Raw genomic sequence first — 22,614 nt, 5'->3', positions numbered from 1 at the left:
AGCGGAATGAAAGACAATAAATATTTAAGATGAGATATGGAAAATAACAAATATTTCATACATATTTTTTGAATTTTTTATAATTTATTTTTATTATTCTTTGTTCAATATGGTATACATATATATAAATATATATATATTTAAAAATTAAAGTGGGCATCTATCAAAACTAGTTTTAATCCTGAAATAATTAATCAAATCCATTTAAATAATTGAAAGAGACAATAACAACTAATAGATCTCCGTAATTTAGTAATTTTGCTAGGGATGTGTTAAATAACAAAGCCCATCAATTTTCTTCTATAAAGAGTAGTGAAGCCCATGTATTGGGGGTGGGCTTTTTGTGTGTGTGTGTGTGTGTGTGTGTGTGTGTGTGTGTGAGAGAGAGAGAGAGAGAGAGAGAGAGAGAGAGAGAGAGAGAGAGAGAGAGAGAGAGAGAGAGAGATAAGGCTTTGAGGTTTTCCTCACTCTTCTAGGGATGGGCTTACTCTGTGGGCCTTGAGACATACTGATATGTGATGGGCCTTCATAAACTGCTAGATTACAACAATGACCATAACTCATCTGTCCAACTTATTCAAAATAAAATCTCAAAAGAATTGTTTGCAATAAATATCATGAAAAATAAAAGGACAAGGTTTTAGTTTCTTCAACTTTTACAAGATGTATACAAAGAGCTCTCTCATCTTTTAGAAATTGATAATTGTAAAAATGATTTTTTAGGCATCAAGAATGTGTGTGTGTGTGTGTGTGTGTGTGTGAGAGAGAGAGAGAGAGAGAGAGAGAGAGAGAGAGAGAGAGAGAGAGAGAGAGAGAGAGAGAGAGAGAGAGAGAGAGAGTTAGATAAATATTTCCCTATATTTCAGTAGAGTTTGAACTATTAAATTATGTAATTAAAAGTAACCAAAACTAGAATTAGAACTAAACTTGAAAATTGATTTATTTGAGGAGCTCGGTAGAATAGATCTTAACAGAAAACTAAAATTCCTATATCAAAGAATTTAAAATCTAGTGTTGATCAACTATCTTCCATTACAAATATCAAGACTGTAAACGTTTGTGCTACTTAGAATTAAAGAATCGGTTTATTTGTGAGGGCATACCACAAATTTGGGGTCTATGGCGTGCACTACCAAAGAGGTGATGTGGAAAGAGGTAAATAATGAATACTGCAATTTTTATATTACGTAATTATGAAATAGATCCCTAACTTCTATATTTTACGAAAATCTTCTCTTCGTTTTGTTTTTCAAAACGATATGATTGTTGTAAAATAAAGAGAGAGTAGCAAGAGAATTGAAATATTGCAATATAGACTTAGCTCTTCATGAACTCAATATCATTCACTTTAAATTTATTATGTGTTGTGCAAATGATCCTCCATACACCAGTTTATAAGCATAGGAGAATAAGGAATATGAAATGTTGATATATTAATTATTAAAACACATTCATAAATTTAAAAGTTGCAAGATTTGATACAAGTAGAGGTGTGGGTCTAGTTCGAGAGGTCACAGACTGAAAATTTCAGTTAACCCTTTCTCTGGACCAGACCAGACTAGACCAAATCGATTACCTCTAAGGATTGAACTGGACCATTAGCTATTAGTTCAATAGGTTTGATTCGGTCCCATTTGAGCTATGAACATTTTTTTCCTCCTTTCTTTTTTGTTAGATAAATTAATATAAAAAAAAAAATTAATTAAATTAATAAAATTAAAATTAAGTGAGCTCTTTAATGTGGATTATGTAACCTATTCATTAAAAAAATAATTAATTATAAGTATATTTATGATGTTAGTAGTTACTAGTCTAATACTTTAGTATTCATAATGGTCTTTATTAAAATTCTAAGTTAATGAATATTAAGTAATTTAATTTTCCATAGATTATTCATGCCTACTTGCAATATAGGTATCTTAAAAAAAAATTAATTTTTCACATTTTTAGTTGGGATAGGCTCTAATACCAAAGCATCATTGTCAAATCGGGTCATCAAATCGGACTGTCACAAGAATAAACCAAACTCCACAAACCCAATAAATGTTTCCAATTATTTTGTGCTGCATTAACTATAAGCAAAAACCAATATATAGGAGCTCGCATTTGGCAATGAAATTATGATGCTATATATATGAAAACAATAAATCATAAATTTTCTACAAACTTTGGCATTTGACAACGATATTATGTTTTCAATTACTTTGTGATTCACAAACTTTTTGTAAATGAAAAATAAAATATGTTTTTCTTTTAAATAGGAATGAAAACAGTGCCAATCTTCTTTTTCATTTTTTTCTACCCCAATATATACGCAACGCAAAAATCTTGTAATTAATTGCAAGCTGGGGTAGACCACATAATCTATGTCCCATTGAAGACGGGTTCAACCACTATATAGAAGACGGGCCCCTTGATGTTGAAAAGACAGCGTCATGATAATAAAATTAAACAAATAAAAATTGATTTTCGACGACTCGGTGAAGTCTAACGGCGTACAAATTCAATTTGTTTACACAACCTTACAAATTCCTAACATTTTCCATAGATATCGATGGTTTGTGGAAAATATGCTCATTACTACTTGTGCTGATTTTTCAAGTCATTGGCATCTTCTTCATGCCCACGGCCTGTTAAGTCAATGCACGACTTGGGTTTAGATATTCCCAATCCACGTGATTACTGGTGGGTTGTCCTCGAGGAGCTTTTTTCTTCATTCAGATAACAAGTGGGTCTCATATTTATAAATCATGCTATGACACATGCAAGCCTGAAGTTCTAAGAATGCTACTAAATTAATACGAATTTGTAAATATTTATTTAATTTTGCACATTAATTCGTCAGTCTTCAAAGACTTGAGCATAAGGATTTGTTTTAAAATTATTTCTAGATAATAGAAATTTAAGCAACATGTTTCCAATTATAATTTTGTCTTTCATAAACTATAAGCAAAAACCAATATATACAAGCTGGCAACGATATTATGATGCTCTCTCTATCTGAAAAGATATCATTAATTTTCTATATTATTATTAGAAAATGGATTTTCAATAAACATTCTAGTTTTTGGATTTTTCTTTTTCACTTTTTGTCGATGAAAAAAAAAATTATGTTTTTCTTTTAATTTGGAACCAAAGCAGTTGCAGCCGATCTTCTTTTTCTTTGTTTTCTACTCCAATATATACGCAACGCAGAAATCTGGCAGATAATAGATATAATAATTGCAAGTGGTAGACCGCATAATCAACGTCCATAGAAGACGCGGGTCGTCCCATAGAAGACGCGGGTTGTCTCCCAATACCTGGAGTTAAAGCTCCCTTACGTACGTTGATATGAACGTCCCATAGAATGGAGGGGTTGACCACTATATATTGTCTCCCACTACCTGGCCGAAAGCTCCTTTGATATTCACACGGCAACATCGTTATTCCAACAGACCTCACACGCATTATAAACAATTTGTGTTCCGCACATGATGAATTTGTACTTCTAATTGGATTGGACTTTGATACTATTTGAAACTCTCGATGAAAGTGGTTTAATTGTAATTGGAGCTCGTTATAATTAGAAAAATAATATTTATAGTTATAGACTAGTGCATAAGTACCACATATTCTTAAAAAAAAAAAAAAAGGTGAGTAAATATAAGATTTATATGTAAAAATTAATTTTTTTATTAGTAGATACTACTCTTTTTCAAAATGAGCATGTAATATTCTTACAAACACATAACTGTATCTAACATTATTCTTATAATTATTGTATTACTTTTTCTTAGATAATATAGTAAATCGCGATATTTCCTCGCTACGTTATATAAACATTCTCCTTTCTTTCTTTCCAAAAATCATCTTTTTTTTTTTTTTCATTTTCTATTAATCTTATTTTCAAAATATTACTTTCTAATAGTTATGTTTTAAGTAAATTCATCTCTTGTTAGCGATCATACATTTTTAAAAAATAAAATTGTACTTTCCCTTATTGGACAAAATAGAGAAAATAGGAGAGGTATTGGGGATCTATTTTTTAAGATGAGATATGGAGAATAACAAATATTTCATACATATTTTTTTTAATTTATTTTTATTATTCTTAGCTCAATATGGATACATATATACATATATATATGTTTGTGTGTGTGTGTGTGTATTTATTTAAAAATTAAGGTTGGCATCTATCAAAACTAATTTTAATCCTAAAATAATTAATCGAGTCCATTTAAATAATTGAAAGAGATAATAACAACTAATAGATATGCGTAATTCATCAATTTGTTTCTATGAAGAGTAGTGAAGCCCATGTATTGGGGGTGGGCTTTTAGAGAGAGAGAGAGAGAGAGAGAGAGAGAGAGAGAGAGAGAGAGAGAGGCATCAGACTTTGAGGTTTTCCACACTCTTTTAGGGATGGGCTTACTCTCTAGGCCCTGAGACATACTGATATGTGATGACCTTTATAAATGGTTAGAGTACAATAATGATCAGAACTCATATGTTCAACTTGTTCAAAATAAAATCTCAAAAGAATTGTTTGCAATAAATATCTTGAAAATTAAAAGGACAAGATTTTAATTTGTTCAACTTTTACTTTTTTGAAATAGACTTCATTCAATCCAAGAAACCGAAGTTACAACTGTGACTAATCAATATAGGAAAAGACCCAGATTACTAGCCAAACTGCTAAGCTGTGAGGGGCTCCCCCGCCCATAAATTTCTTTATGGCGGACATTGTCTTAACTTCTATAAACTCTCTCTTGACAACAGTCAGAGAGAAAGCGCTCTGTTAAAAAACAGAACTAAAACGTCCTCTCTTCCGAAAAAGAGAGGCCCTACCACGCTCCACCCTCCCAAGGAGGAGAAGAACAAACACTCACCTTCCTCCTACGGAGGAGTGAGACAGCCACCCACCTTCCTCCAAAAAAGGAGTGGGACTACTGCTATGGACCTCAAGTCCAATAGCCTATTTCTATTTATTAATAAAAGGAAACATATAACCAAACTAACTGAAAACAAAAATCAACCCAAAACAAAACAAAAGGGCCCAGCCAAAACAAAACAAATGGGCCCATAAAACAACAAAGCCCATGGACCAAACTGAAAACAAACGGGAACTAGGGTTCCAGCATAAGCATTATGCTGCCGCCGCCTCCCTTTCCGCAACGGGAGCACCAGCGCACGGCACCGGCTTCTGCATCGGTTCACTGGGACTGCCCTTGGCAAGAGCACCGGCTTCTCCACCTCTACGAGTCATACCATCCCGCTCCCATCCCGCACGCATGTTCCCCCCCCCCCCCCCGGCCGAGGACCCATCCTCTGTTTTATATTCTGAGAACCAGAGCATTTACAAAACCAGACCGACCGGGAGCATCCTCCCATATCTCTGTTTTCGTCCGAAAAGAGGAAGGGAGAGAGAGAAGAGCCACTGGGAGCTTGGGCTGCCGCGCCCTTCTTTCTTCTCTGTTACGAAGTCCACCATAGAGAAAGAAGGCCAATAGCCCATGATTCTGCTGCTCGTACCACCAACGCTTTGTTACGAAACCGAGCAATGCGCCTCTAGCCGACGAGCCACCCCGCCATTGCCTCGCCGCACCTTAGTCCAAAGCCGTCAACCTTGCGTCAACAAAACAGGATATCTCGCCTCTCACCCGTCTAGATCCACCAACCTCGACGAGACCACCAGCGTCTGTGTGTTCAACTTTTACTAGATGTGTACAAAGAGCTCTCTCATATTTTAGAAATTGATCATTATGATTTTTTAGGCATCAAGGACTCCTTTAAAATTTATATTTTCCTATATTTCAGTAGAGTTTGAACTATTAAATAATGTAATTAAAAGTAACCAAAACTAGAATTAGAACTAAACTTTAAAATTTATTTGTTTGTGTTAACAGAAAACTATAATTCCTATATCAAAGCCTTTAAAATCTTGTGTTGACCAACTATCTTCCTTCCAAATCTCAAGACTTATACATTTGCACTACCAAAAATATGATGTGGGAAGAGGAAGAAAATGAATATTGCAATTTTTATTTTACATAATTATGAAATAGATCCTGAACTTTTATACTTTACGAAAGTCTTCTCTTTGTTTTCTTTTTCAAAATGATATGAATGTTGTAAAATTAAGAGAATAGAAATATTGTAATATAGACTTATCTCTTCGTGAACTCAATATCATTCACTTTAAATTTCTTGTATGTTGTACAAATAATCCTCAATACACCATTTTATAGGCATAGGAGGATAAGGAATATGAAATGTTGATACATTAATTAAAAATATATATTCATAAATTTAGAAGTTCCAAGATTTGAATGCAAGTAGGGATAAAACCAATATATAGATAGGAAACAAGTACATGATAAAATATTACAAAATAGTTGATTTACAACTCTATATTAAGTGGTGGGTAATATTGAAAAATTACTCTATATTAAGTGGTGGGTAATATTGAAAAATTAAATTTCAATTTTAATGGAATGGTATATGGCATTGATTGATTGTAAAATAATTACACTACAAGAAAAATGGGTTAATTGGTTGCGAATAGTCTTTTCGTCGCAATAAATTGATCACAAAAACTCGTTTTGCTTGTAGTGTTATAAGTATATTATTATCCAAAAATATACATTTTAAATTTCTTTAATTTTTGTGTTGATTTTAAAAGAATCAATATTGTATTATAGAGTCGTAAAATAATTATGCCCACACCGATTCTCTATTTTTATTGCGTGCTAAAGTTTAGAAAACCAAATTCAAGCTCGGCCAAGCATCATATTTATAATGAGGATGAATGATATTACAAAAGTCATCCATCGACTGATCGACTAGTTTTGAATTGAAAGCCCATGGCACGCAGAGTACACAAAGTAAAAGCGGACCCAATGGAGAAAGGAGCCCATCAAAAAAGAAAAACGCACCACCAAAAAACCTTTTCTTTTTTTTCTTTTGCTATTTTTGGAATTGAAAAATTCTAATCATTCTCACACCATGTGCATTACACATAATTTTTTTATTTAATTTTTTCTCTTATCAAATGCATGGTATATAGATGATGAGTATAAGAATTTAATTATCTTAGGATGACTAAAAAATATTAAAAATAATTGTAGTGTGTGAATATGATAAATAGAAAAATTCAAATTAGAAATAAGATGGTGAGCTCTGTTTCTGGGTTCTTGTAATACCCAAGGAGATGATTACGAGGAGGGTGTTGCGGTTAACAAACCAACACAAAAGAATTTTCTTCGTTTCTTTTTAGGAGATCATTTTTCAGGATCTCTTTTACTCGTTGTTGGTTAAGAAAATTCATTTAGTAATAGCTAAATTCAATTAATTTTTTCAATGAAAATATCTATTAAATTATTCATTTAATATTGTCAAATGAACATAAAATTTGTAGTAGGTTTGTTCTCATAGTCTTCGTGATCTTCGTTTGTGATTATGTCGCCTAATTTTAGTTGCCTGTTTTTAGCATGGAAACGAATAAACCAATACTTAGTTCATCATGCGCCACTTCTATTAAACGTGCTCTATTTTACAAGTAATTATTAGATAGTTTTAAAATATGGACACGTGGTACTCTGAATGTATCTTAAAATATGCATGTCATAAGAAATTAATGTTTATACAAGCAGTTTTAATGTTATGGAACGTCATATAATAAGTTGGGAGTATCACCTAACCGTATTATGTGGCTACTTAATAATTTTCCTTGTTCAAGATCAAATGATCATATCGTGATTTCTTTTCATGTGTTTGAGAATAAACTATAATAAATTGATAAAAAAAAGGAAATAATAATTTGAATTTGCTATAAAACTTGTTACCATACAATATATACACACATAAATATGCCTATGCCAGTGAGTGTTCTACAACATGGCAATCGATCAATCAGTGAGGTTGGTACCATGCCTGTTAAAATATATAATATGTTCGGTCTTTTAAATGGATGACGTTTGTTTTCTTTCTTTGCTGTTGACATTAACAATCTTCTTGGAAATTTTGTGAAATCGAGTTTATTTTCTACTTAAAAAAATTTTAAAATTGAAAACAGGTAAATAAGTTCTTAACTATAAGTATGTATTGTTTTGTAAAGAATGATTTCCTCTGTGATTCTTACAGGGAGTCCGCATTTATTTATAAATGATCACACACTAGTAATATTAATTGACTCCATCTCTAACTCTACATGTTTACCAAGATTATATAGGGTTAGTTTGAAGGCTTATCACCTTGCTTGTTTCCTTCAATCTTAGCCTTATTACTTGGATGCAGGTTGTTAATTTGAGTTGTGAGTTATCTTCATCATGATCTGATCTATCAAGGAGAGAAAAAAGGTTAGATAATAAAGGTCCTCTCATAAAGCACAAATCACTCTAGAATCAATCCCAAGTTGAGTGACAGCTACATTGTATGTGTAAGTGTTTTCTTCTTCAAATTATTATTCTTTGCTCAATATCATAAAATTAAGCTTGGCATATATATATATATATATATATCAAATTTAGGTTTAATCCAACAAAAATTAATCAAGTACATTTAAATAATTGAAAGAATTAACATTAGTACTAATTGGTCACCGTCCAATAACTTTAGTAATCTTGTTAGGGAAGTGTTATGTGACTAAGCCCATCAATTTTCTTCGATGAAGAGTAGTGAAGTCCATGTTTTGTGGGGTGGGCTTAGAGAGAGAGAGAGAGAGAGAGCCAGAGAGCTTTGAGGTTTTTCCACTCTTTTGGGGGTGGGCTTAGTCTCTTACACCATGAGTCATACTTATATGGGTTTAGGCTAGTGAATCAGTGATGAGCCATCATCAATTACTAGAGTACGGCCATGGTCATAACTAATTTCTCCAACTTGTCCAAAATAAAACCTCAAAAAAAAAAAAAAAATCTTTGCACAAAAATATTTTAGAAAAGGAAATGACAAGATTTTAGTCTGTTCAACTTTTACTGAATGAGTGCAAATAGCTCTCTAATCTTATAGAAATTGATAGTTATAAAAAGGATTTATTTGCTCATCATAAAATATAATTAAGATGGCCAAAAAGAACGAAATTATTTGCTCATCATGAAATATTCATCAGTCATAGTGGCCGAGAAGGATTTCGAGAGTTAATCGGGATATGTAGCTATCACAAAAATGGCTTATTCTTTTTCTTTTTTTGATAATTATGCAGAGGAGATTGTATAAAGTAAAACTTTGTTTTTCCTTTTTCTTTTTGTTTTTTTTTATTGTTTTGAAAGTTTCAAAATCTTGGGTGCTGTTTTCTTATCAGGTTATGGAGGACTTTAAAGTGTTATCCTCACGGTTTTCTTTTGGGGAATCCAAACAAGATAAGACCTAGGAACCAATGCAAGGGCCTCTTGACCTTTCAGGAGTGCTTTACAATGAGTAATTTATGCAAAATTCAAGAAGCAAGTAAAGATCATGATTAAGTTAAAAAATTGAATAATAAAACTGTAGCTTGTCAAATCTGTTACTAAAGTATGAGCAAACAAAGTTTCTAAGTAAAAGATAATGGGAATAAGGAAATCAATAACAGAAAATGGAACACAAATTTCTTACATAATAATATGAAGCATTTTTAGCTATTCAATATTACAAAATTTCCTTCTTGGTTAGGGCTACTAGCTTCCCCATGTAAAACCAACAATCAACATATATATCAATTACTTTGGATCGACGATTAAGTATATTGACTTGATTGAATTGATGGAAAAGTTTGATTTGAATTGTCTTCAATATCTTCTGGTTCTCTCTCCAGTGACGATAGAAAAGGCTTGGGAGGTTTTTGTAAACTTTTAATACCTCCTTCAAGCATTTCTACAACTTTATACATTGAAGGACGATCACTAGGTTTCATCTTTATACGAAATGCTTCCAATATTTTTGTAGTACAACTCAAGGGCCATGTCTCCTAGCGTCCCCCTTACAGCAATTAAAGAAATAGTATTGTCATCCATGTGATACAATTCTGCTAGACCAAAGTCAAAAACCTTAGGAGTAAAGTCTTCGTCAAGAAGAATATTGTGAGGCTTGATATCAAAATGCAAAATCTGCATTTGACATCCTCGATGCAAATACTCAATACCATGAGCTACTCCCAAAGCAATATCATTCATTTTCTCGTAGCTTAGAAGAATAATTCATTCTTGTGAAAAAATGTATTTATTGAGAGATCCATTGGACATGAACTCATAAATAAGAGCACATTTTGATCCCTCAACATAAAAGCCAATTAGTTGCACTACATTAATATGATGAATCCTTCCAATTGTTGCAACTTTATTGATAAATTCTTGTCTCTTAGCTTTGGACTTACCTAACATCTTTATGGCTACAAGTAGGCCACTTCAAAGTGTTCCCTTAAAGACAGTGCCATAATCGCCTTCACCTAGTTTATCCTTAAAATTTTTAGTCATTTCCTAATTTCTAAGTACGAATACCTTATTGGAATGAGATTATTGTTATTTTGTAAAAATTCTTCAATAATGTCAAACGCCGATAAATGTCTCCTGCGCCATTTATATATTAAGAATGCAAGCACAAATGGAGTCCTCATTATAATTTTTGCTTCATGGTATAGTCCTATGAAAAAGCATCATCAAATTAAATAGATTGTCAGGAAACATATCTAATAATTGTTAAAAGTTCTAGTACTTAAGCAAAGTAGTTGTTATTTTTCCTAGTAAATTTCATCAAAACAAAAGGTACGTATGATGAATTTCACAGCCTCCTAGATATTCAATACCACAAGCTACTACGCCTAGAATGATATCATCATGCATCTTCTCTTGGTTTAGAAGGATCAATGCCTCCGTCATGTGAATAAAAATGTATTTATTGAGAAGTAGTTCATATATAAGAGTACGCTTTGATGCTTAAACGCAAAAATCAATAACATGCATTGCACTAACATGTTGAATCCTTCGATCCAAATTTCCATTGGTTAAAAAGAATATGTTGTACGTTGTGCTACTTTCAAAATTCTACTAATTAAGTAAGCTAGGTAACTATTATTTTTGTAAAATTTCATTAATATTCTTGTGTGTATATCTTCTAAAAGGGGAACTAATAGAAAACGAAGAAGATGAAAGGCAGAGATCATATATAGCTTCTTACCAAGGTCGATAATAATGATCATTAGTGGTATTAGGATGTTAATTACCAAGGTCGATAACCAAGAAAGTGACTTAACTTGATCATGAATGAATTACTAAGAAAATAGAATAAACAAGTTTCCAACCATATAAACCAGATTGAAATATCAAGTTTGCGATCGAAGACTACTGTGTAAATAATTCTAACACTTATATCATAGAAACCTCACCTTTATCATACAACCCATTTAAATCATATTTGATACGTTTGTTGACCCAACGTCCTGCTTTGCAGAAGAAAATTTGAATAACATCATCAGCATTTGAAAAGTCACAATAATTAAAACTCACCATTTTATCAAAACCAAAATATTATATCTTTCAAGTAACTGTCCTTAAAGTTTCATCTTGTCTAAGTGCAGAAACTACTGATTAATAATTTGATGCATCGATCACAGACCAATATTGAATGATCAGGTAAAGAATTCAGTTGATTTTTGTCTCTCACTGCATGCCGTATATATGGTGTTGCTCTTGCTCCTTCGTAAATTTTACAGGGTGGGGATTGGGGAGCCCCTTATGCTAATTAAGAGGCATCAGAAAATAGAAAAATTTCTCTCTTAACTGTACGTGTCTGATCTTTTGATCAGTGAAGCATGGTTTCTAGCAGTAACTGGTTTGAACTATTAACAGAGAAAATAAAAACAGAGTTAGATGATCTTAGTCTGTCTGCCTTACTTTACCTTCAATAGCTACAATAGTAAAAATAAAATAAAATAAAAAGAAGTATATACATAAATTAAAATCCATGAAAAATAAAAGAAAATTAAGGTACTTTAAATAATTTCATATATGGCCAATAATTAGCGTAACAAACAATCCACCTTCGAAACAAAGCCTAACTCTTGTGTCTGTTAAGACAAATATAAATGATTAAATGTAACTCTTGCTATTAATTTTAGCTTTTGGAACATATGATGGTTTCGCATAGTATTAAATTAGAAATTATCTTAATCTTGAATCTTAACTCTACACTTCATCCATTTAATTAAATATTTTACATAGAATGTCCTATTTAATACAACTCATTCCAGCAACTTTTCGAGAAAGAAATTAACCTTACCGCTGTATAAATGATCCAGTATGCAACGCAAAGCTGGTTCTCCAAAGAAAAGAATAAAAGTTAGCGGTTGGAATTCATCATTATAGAAAAGGAAGACTTCAATATATTTTGTTGTCTTGAATTACACTGAGTACAGAGTTCTATTTGGCATATATGCTCTACTTGGCACAAGTCCTCCACATCCCCTGCTTTCGTCTGGTTATATATCACATATCTAAACCCGGCCTCAGGCTGGGATGAAGATGAGTTGGAAGCATACGCTCTATTGCCAAAGCAACTAGATTTGTTCAGATACCAAGGGGAATTCGCTCGCCTTTCACAGTTCATCAACAAAACCAAGGTTTCTGCGATTCCATAGGACTCATGATAATATGGAATATTGTCCGAAATACCAAAATAAGGAGGGATGGAGGACTAATTATCCTTCTGAATACCTGAGTCTACAACTCGGATTGTTCTGGAAGTGTAATTGATTTCCTGTACGAAGTGTTCTACGGACAATAAGTATAACACAGTTTGGTTGTCCTGACAAGACAGGGTATACCTTGGGTTGCCGCAGTTTGGAGGATCGTTTTCAAATCGAAATGGAGAGCTTATGTTGGGGATATTACCGCAGGAAAAAGGAACACAGTCCGGATTTGTACTTAGTATTACTAGTAAGTAGTACTCTACACCTGTGTCACAGGATGCTACTAATTATTAGTTTAAATTAGTTGGGTGCAAGCACCTGCGGCACATGTTGCTAATTAGTCGTCTCATCGCATTTCTTTCTATTTTATACGATTATTGCGTCAATAAATTGGTCGTGTCACTAAGATAGTTTGATTGTTTTCCTTTCGAGAGAGGTCGGAGAACCAGATCAGACAATTTAGCATTTGCCCGATCGTAAAAGAATGGCAAAGTCATATTTCTTTTTGTTTATGCTTTTCATCTTACACCACGGGCAAAGCCAACATGATGAGTGTGCCGATTCATGGTGGTGTGGCAGCCACGGCCAGCCATTCGATTTCCTTTCTGACTCAAGGACCGCCACCTGGACCACTGTGGCTTTCCTGGGTTTCATTTGTCCTGCTCCAATACCCACAATACAGTGCTCGAGCTGCCAATTTCAGTCAAGCTTTTTGTCAAAAAGATTGACTACAAATCTCAGGCAATTCAAGTATATCATCCTGATCATTGCTTTCCTAGAGGGATCCGGTGACTCAATTTATCTTCCTCACCTTTCCAATTCACAGATCAGTACCATTATGACTTTGCCTTTTTCAATTGTTCACATTCTAAAGGAGAAGAACACAATTATTATCCTACGATTTCTTGTCTTAATGACCCTAGATATAGCCACCAATTTTATGCCTTGAATAATTATTCAGACATCAATGAGTTGGCCACAATACCTTGTAGAAAGATGTATGGTGTTAGATCAATTCCAGCTCAGATTGTATATAATGGTGACGATATCCTTTAATTAAACTGGTCCAGACCAGCCTGCAGAAAATGTAGATCAATAACTATTAATACTGAGTCAGAAATTCCGTGCTTCCCCAAACACGACGTACTGGTATCATCTTCTATACAATTACCAACTCTTTACTCAAATTCTTAATTCTTAACAATTTTGCAGGCTTAACATATAATAGACGATCTTCTGCTAATCTCATGTTTACTTCATCAGAATAGAACGAGAATATGATGATTATATATGTCAAATTTCTGATTTTGGCCTTGCAAAGTTGTGTTCCAGGGAACAAAGTGCAGTATCTATGACCACAGGCAGGGGGACCATGGGTTACATTGCGCCTAAAGTGTTCTCTAGAAACTTTGGGACTCTGTCTTATAAAGCATATGTCTATTGTTTTGGAATGTTGTTGCTTGAAATTGTTGGAGGAAGGAGAAGTGTTGACATGACGTTGGAAAATGCTAGCCAAGTTTACTTTCCAGAATGGATCTACAATCTCTTAGGAGAAAAGGAAGAGTTTCATGTTTTTATCGAGGATGATGGAGATATGAAAATTGCCAAAAAACTTGCAATCGTGGAACTTCGGTGCATCCAATGGTACCCAATGGACCGTCCTTCTATGAAACTTGTTGTTCAAACATTGGAAGAAGAAGGAGATAAATTAATTATGCCTCCTAATCCTTTTGCCTCCCCAGGCCCTACGAGAATCCGTGCAAGGAAGCCTATAACGCATTTAGGCCAAGAGTTAGAGGTCATCCCCAAATTAGATTAAGTTTTAGGAGTTTGTTTTGAAGATATTGAAATAATCATGTTGTAGTTGAACATTATTACTTTTGATGTTGGAATGATCATGAAGGAATTCAAGGTTGCTTATTATATATGAACTTGATATGATCATATTTGTTTTGAATAAAATTTGGTACTTCAGAAGGAGCTAATCGATGTTGACTAGTACTCTTATGGTGGACGCAACACTGCTTTAGTGATGTCTACCAAGATTCCTATTTTGTATTGTATACTTGTAATACATAATGCGTGACCCATTAATAATTAATGGTAGTGACTCAATGATTCTAATTAGTTCTTTGTCATATATTAAGTTTTGAGTTTGTATCAAATTATGAATTCACTTTATACTATTATTATTAACCATATAATAATTCATTAATTAAATTATCTGGTGAAGATGGAGTTTAAGTTATATATAGCTCAAATCTGACTTAGAAAACATCTACAACTTTCCGTCGTCTAAGTCCCTTCTGTTTGATTCTTAAAAGATACTTTTATGCGAGTATTAACACTTCCCACAATGGCATAACAAGCATAGTTCAATTCATAGTTAATATTACAATAACAATTTCAAGCTAATTTTCACTTTGTTTAATTGTGAACTAATAAATCTGTAAGAATGACGCTCGTTTCCAATTATTATTTTGTTTTTTTGAAATACTTGCATCCTTCAAGGAATTAATCAAAAGGATGAACGAATTGGTTGAAAGAATTAATCAAAAGTTGTGGACTAATTGTAAACCTTATCTATATGATCTTTCACTTTCTTTTTATAAAAAAGATGAAAACGCACAACGTTATTGTAATGCAAATAGTGAAAAATAAACCATTCATATTGGTTTGCAAGTTGGAAGGTTCTGATCAGTCAAATCACATGGCAATCATATATCATGTGTTTGGTAAGTTAATAATTATGTAGTCCAGCTTACATGAATTGCAAGTGGATTTACCATGAAGTTTCAATGCTATTCACTTGCAACTTTCCTGGGCAGTAGGTAAGTCGATTTGCTTTAAGACTATTCCTACGAAATGTGTGCGATTATGGATTTTGGAATAAACCTGGCAAATATTTAACTAATGTGCTCGATCGCTAATAAATATAATATAAAGGAAACTAGCCGGCCCATTTCAAAATACGAATTTGTAAATATATATTTAACTCATTCGTTAGTCTTCAAAGATTAGAGCATAATGATTTGCTTGGCTGCATTTGGATGTTGAGCTAAGCTCAGTTTTTTAAAAATAAGAGTGAGTTGAGATAATAGAGTACACTGTGAGAGGAAATTACAATGCTTAGAACCGTAATACTATTCATAATACATACATATATATATATATATATATGGTTACACTCTGGAAGTCCTAATTTCTCAATTATCACATTATTCGCTCGAGCAAGTTGTTGATCAAACCTCAAGCAAACTCTCTGTCTAATGTTCTCTCGGGTGACATGTTAAGTGTGTGTCGAGTGAACTATCTACCTGAGTTTCGCTCAAGTGATTTGTTGCACGAACTTTCTTTCTAGCGATTCTCAGGTCACCAACATGGTCAAAAATTTATGTCCTAGGACCCCCACAAGGCTTGGCCATGTTCACTTTAACTTGGGCCTATCAACCTAAGCCTAAGCTCTATGGCACAAAACTCATTGAAAATTCGTCAGAAAAACCATAACACCTCCTTGTCAAGTCGGATCATCAAATCAGATTGCCACAACAATAAACTCCTCCACAAACCCAACAAATATTTCTAATTATTTTATGTTGCATAAACTATAAGCAAAAACCAATATATACGAGCTCGCATTTGGCAATGAAATTATATATGATGCTATATATCTGAAAACAATATTATATCATAAATTTTCTACAAACTTTGGCATTTGGCAACGATATCATCATTCCGATTAAGTAGTTTGTGATTCATAAACTTTTTGTGAATATATAAATATATATATGTTTTTATTTTAAATAAGAACCAAAGCAGTACTGCTAATCTTCTTTTCCATTTTTTTTCTACCCTAATATATACGCAATGCAAAAATCTTGTAATTAATTGCGAGCTATGTTGGACCGCATAATATATGTCCCATTGAAGACGATTCGGCCACTAAATAGAAGACGGGCTCCTTGATATTGAAAAGACAGCGTCATGAGAATAAAATTAAACAAATAAAAAATTATTTTCAACAACTCGGTGAAGCCTAACCGCATACGAATTCAATTTGTAATTTACACAACCTAACAAATTCCTAACATTTTCCTAAGATATTGATGGATCTTAGAAAACATGCTGATTGTTCATTGTTATACATCCACGGTCTTGCGCGAATTTTTGGAAGAGAGAGTCGGATCCAGATCTAGTAAGGATCTGGAAGAGGAGGATCGGATCTTGTGTTATGCGGTTCAACGTAATTTCTATGGGTCATCGATGTGGCAATCCTTTATTCGAGTGTGTTAATTTCGGGACTTTAATGGAAGGACCGGTTAGAAGCTATTCTCATAGTTTATGCAACACAAAATAATTAATGGAAACATGTTGCTTAAATTTCTATCAAATATCTTCAAATGGGTCCTTCCGTTAAAATCTTAAAAATAAAAATAATATTAAAAATATATTTTAATAATATTTTATTTAATTTTTAACTTTTATCTTAATTCATTTTATCTCATCGTATTTCATTCGTGAAAACAAACGAGACTCTGTAAATGAAAAAAATATATTTTTTTCTTTAACATAAGAACCAAAGCAGTCCCGACCAATCTTCTATTTCATTATTTTTCTACCTAATATATACGCAAAGTAGAAATCTGGTTGACAGCCTAGTTTGGATTCAGAGATGAAATAAGATAATTTTAGATAAAAGATAAAAATTGAATAAAATATTATTAGAATATTATTTTTTAATATATTATTATTTTAAAATTTGAAAAAAAATTAAATTATTTATTATATATTTTATGAAAATTTTAAAAAATTATAATAAAGAAATGAGTTACTTTCTTATTCTAAACGGGACCATAATTGCAAGTGGCCGTAAACCCGCATAATCAACGTCGTCCCATTGAAGATGGGTCGACCACTATATTGTCTCCCAATACCTAGCTGAAAGCTCCTTGACATTCATATGATAGCGTCGTTATTGCAACAGACCTCACAAGCAATATTACAGAAAGCTCACCATAATTAAACCATAATTAGGACAGTCTCAAAGGCTCATATCATGATAAGCGTTCGTGTATTTGAATCTTGGATTTGAACTTTTAATCGGGTTTGACTCATATACTATTTGAAAGTTTCGAGGAAAATAGTTTGATTATATAAATATTCTCATTTCTTTCTTTTAAAAATTTATCTTTTTTTCTATTAATCTTGTTTTCAAAAAAAAAAAAATCATCCCTTTTTAGCAATCATATTTAAAACTATATATATATATATATATATATATGTGTGTGTGTGTATATTGTACTTGTCTAATTCAACAAAGTGGAGACAAGAATAATAGAGGTGCTTGGGAGCGGAATGAAAGACAATAGTATTACAAATTATTTTAATGGAAGAATATGTTTCATACATATTTTTAATATATTTATTTTGTTATTTTTTTGCTGAATATGGTAAACATATAAAACTGTATTTAAAAACTAAGGTTGGCGTCTGTCAAAATTAGGTTTAATCTAAAAAATAAAAAATTAATAAATTCATTTAAACAATTGAAAGGGATAACAACAACTATATGGGTCTCTGGCCCTTACTTTAGTACTATTGTTTGGGTGTGTTAAGAAACTAAGCCCCCATCAATTTTTTTATTTTTTTTATAAAGAGTAGTGAAGCCCATGTAATGGAGGTTGGGCTTTGAGAGAGAGAGAAGCAAGAAGCTTTGAGATTTTCCACGCTCTTTTGGTGGGTGGTCTTATTCTCTTGGGCCGTGAGGCATATTGATATGGGTTTAGTTAGTGATGGCCATCATCAATTGCAATGGTATGACCATGATCATAATTCATCTCTCCAGTTTGTTTAAAATAAAATTTTAAAAGAATTGTTTGTATATAAATATCTTGCAAAAAGAAAAGGACAAGATTTTATTTTGTTCAATTTTACAGGATGTGTCCACAGAACTCTCTAATCTTTTAGAGATTGATGCTTATAGAAATGATTTTTTATGGCAAATTTAAATATATATTGTGTGTGTGTGAGAGAGAGTTAGATATATATATATATATATATATTTCCTTCTTTACTCTATTTATTGTAACTTTTCTTATCAACAATTCTCTCGCTAGAAGTAATTGAATAGAAATCCTGCTTTGGTTCGTACATGTTGCTTCTATTTAGCAAAAAAATAAACATTTTTTTTTATTTTTTGCTTTATATATATTCAACGGACCATTATTTTACTTTTATTTTGTAAGAAAAAAGACTATAAGTTGTAAATTTCTTAAATATTTAACTCGGATTGGTTAATTTTCTTTCCAATTGTATGCTTATAATGAGCTATTGAGATGGATGAGTGATTTGCTACCAAGATTGGCAGAAGGGTAATGAATGTTAGGTCCTCTAGTATTGCAGTGAGGCATTACAAGGATAACTAGAGGTCATAAAGGGCATGGTTTGAGAAGAGAAATGCGGGAGCAATGGTATGATTGAGAAGAGTGGGTTTCCACAGTCGTACCAATAATATATGATTCATTAAGGATTTCCTTAAATTAACTCGATCAATAATGAGAAGTTATACGTAGCAAAAATGGCAACAACGTAAAGAAATGTAGGCCGTGGTGGTTCTCTTGGGAGCAATGAGACTCATTGACGGCTTTCTGAGTAGTAAAGAGCTCAATTATACCAATCAAACTATTTTCTTCTTCATTATATGAGTTCTTTTTGGCTTCCCTTTTGTTCTTCTATAGATTTAATTTGGTAAGGTGTTTTTCAATTTTGATCATGTTTTCTATAAATGGATTGGTTGAGATATCTATGCAAAAGTCCAGGCACCGCTGAATCATGACCATGAATGGTGCACCTTGGGCTTGTTCAAATTTTCAAGAATAGAAGCTATATAGGCAGTATAACATGACATATATTATGGCGATACAACAACATATTTGCATAGCCAAGACTGCTACATTCAGTTGTCGCATATAGTTGCCGCAGAGTCGCCACATCATCATCTGATTTTTGATTAAAAAAAAAAAAATCGGATCGAGATCAAAACTTTAGAGCTGATTCCCGCTTCTTGGTCCTCTGTTCTACAACCTCATCTTCATGCTCACAGAAGGTTCGTGGCTTCGTGGTGCTCTGGGCATAGGTGGTCTTCGATCTCACAGAAATTTCGTGGTGCTCTGGTCTGAAGCTTGCAGTGGTCTTTGATCTCATAGAAGCTTGGGTCGTGGAGTCGTGGTGGTCTGGTCTGAAGCTTCGTGGCGTCGTCTTCATCTTGAGGCCGTGTTCAGCTTCGTGATGTCGTTTTCTACTCAAACTCGTCCTCGGCACCGAGATCTTCAAGTCTTAAAGTGGATCTGTGTAGGTATTTTTGTGGGTCTAGTCTTCATTCGTGTGGGTCAAGTGTCGTCTTCATTTGTGTTGGTCTTCAAGAGGCCGTAAGATATTCGGATGGGTCTTCTTCTTCGTGGATCTCTGTTATGAACTTTTTGAAAGAGACACCATCAGATTTGGTAATAGAACGTAGGCCAGACCATAAGATAGAAGCTACTCTTTTGCTTCAGAGGCTGCTCTTCTACTTCCCTCCAAGTTCAGCTACGGATTTGAACAGGTAATATGTTCTAATGTTATGGCTACAATATAGCATTTTATTTCATAGATTGGTATGATAGAAATGAATTGTCTGAGTGCAAATTTTACAGATTTTCATTTTTGTATGGTAGCCCTAAGGGAAGTATTGTGATGGTATTTTGTTTTTCTCTCCTTGATTCTTTTGCTTATCTTTTAGTTATGTTCTTGGTGATTAGCCAATTCTAGAACAAAACGTGGTACCTAAGTTAGTTTGGATGGTTTTTTTTTTTTTTTTTTTTTCGATGCTTAATTAATCGGTTTTCAATGTGCGCACTTTCAATCAAGAAAGTGAATATATGTAATGCAATATAGTTGTGTTCTATAAAATACTGCCATCGTTGGTTTTTGTAGGAAATGCTATCTTTGAATTTCAACCCATAAACTTTATGGGTACATTGCAATTGAAGTGTTCACAGATGAGAGTGGATCCAACCTCCCTCACGGATGAGAGTGGACCATGGGGTACATTGCACTTGACGTGTTCACGGATGAGAGTGGATCCAACCTTTCGGCAGCCCATGGAGAAGTGCAGACCAATTGCTCAGCTGTCCGACACTTACCTTCCCTGCAAAATATGAAAGGGATGAATGTAATGCCTTAGATAGCTTTATCCCTCCCACGATGAAGTACGAGCCAGCCCTTGGCTGCTCGACAACTTACATTCCTCATGAGTTTCAATAGGCGGGAGCGGGTTCAATCCCAATTACCCATACAACCTATCTCCCTATGAGGGTCTATAGTCAAAATTTATATGAGTCATGCCTTCTAATTACCAATTAGAATTTTATATTCACGAACGAATCATTCAGTAAATGTGTATAGATAAATTATATAAAGGAAATTTACCAAATCATAAAGTTAGTCAAAATTTGTAGATAAACATATGCCAAGTACTATTATATAAGTTATTTTGTTGAAAAAAAAAGTTACATGACCTTGCGAGTAAGTTTAAACTTATAAAAAATATATAAATTATTTCAAAACATAAAATACAACTCGATAATAAATTCAAAGTCAACTCATTTTGGTATAAAATTAGACCATCGAGTACCACTCATAAAGTATAGCATCGTACGAATTCAATTTGTTTACACAACCTTATAAATTCCTTATATTTTCCAAGTAACTTCGAGATATCAATGGGTGTATAAAACATGCTCCATTACTGGTGCTGATTTTTCTAGTAAATGGACATCTTTTTCACGTCCATGGCCTGCTTAATTAATTTGTACACGACTTTTCAAAGTCAACAACTTGATTGTCCACATCGTGACTTTTCTACATTTTGATTTGAATAATCCCAATCCACATTACTAGCTTAGGTCTACAATTGTGGAGCTTTTTTCTTCAATCATCCAACGTGGGTCTCATATTTAACTTATAAATTGCTACGGACACATGCAGGCCTGAATTAGTACTTAGAATGTTACTAAAATGTGAATTTGTGTATATTTTATTTAGCACATTCTTTAGTCTTAAAAAATTAGAGCATAAGAATTTGTTCACTGCATAGTTATGACAAGAATCTCAAGCTAATTTTAACTGAATGTAAGCCATTACAAGTAACTAGCTCATTTCCAATTAATTTTTTAATTTCTAAGATTTAGCAGAAGTACTGGCCTGATTGTCTGGATATTCAGGCAAAGTTATATGTTTAGCAGGTGGAAATTCCTCAATACTCTTTAGATTTGGAGCAGTCTGAGAATAATCTCGAGTAACATTGTCAATAACATTTTGTGTTGGGAAATATGTTCCACCACTTGACAAACTAATTTCGGACTAGTAAATCACTATTACAATTGTAGCTCCACTTTAATATCCAACTGACCTTGTATCTCTTGCAAAAATGGAGGAAGTAGGGGAATTTTTTATTATGGGGATCCATTTTGAAAGCAGTGGCAAAACATCTGATGGCTTTCTAAAGTTTTTTAGAAAGGACTTCAGAAATAGGGTCAAATTGGTGCTACCATCTTATAAACCAAAGGGGAAATTCAATTTTGAATTTTTTTTATTAAAATTCAAAAACAAAGAGTGTCACATCTCTAGAGTTTGAAATAGCATAAATTTGAACCAAACGTTAATATAGTCATAGTAACAATAAACTATATATATATATATATATATGGGGTCAGTGCAAATCGTATGCCTAAGAGCACTAGCCAGTGCATCTCTAAAGTTTGGCTAAATATTAATAAAATGGTCTACATATAAGTTACAGTATCACCAAAATGACCTTCAAATTTGGAAATAAAAAACTAATTAGATATTACACAAGCAGGAAACTATTAAAACTAATATACAAGCAGGAGGTAAGGTTCCTGTACATGTGCAGAAGGAAGATGTAAATTTTTGTGCAA

The 22,614-nt window shown here is 33.0% G+C and overlaps 1 protein-coding gene across 1 annotated transcript; it reads left to right on the top strand.

The window, feature by feature from the left end:
* Window positions 1-13,988: 13,988 nt before the first annotated feature.
* LOC122310435 (rust resistance kinase Lr10-like) lies at window positions 13,989-14,456 on the top strand. The gene has a single exon (XM_043124310.1). The coding sequence runs from the start codon at window positions 13,989-13,991 to the stop codon at window positions 14,454-14,456; it is 468 nt and encodes a 155-aa protein (XP_042980244.1).
* The last annotated feature ends 8,158 nt before the right edge of the window (window positions 14,457-22,614 follow it).

Source organism: Carya illinoinensis, chromosome 5 (genome assembly GCF_018687715.1).
Source record: "Carya illinoinensis cultivar Pawnee chromosome 5, C.illinoinensisPawnee_v1, whole genome shotgun sequence".
NCBI classification, from domain to species: domain Eukaryota; kingdom Viridiplantae; phylum Streptophyta; class Magnoliopsida; order Fagales; family Juglandaceae; genus Carya; species Carya illinoinensis.
This window is presented reverse-complemented; position numbering and strand designations above follow the sequence as displayed.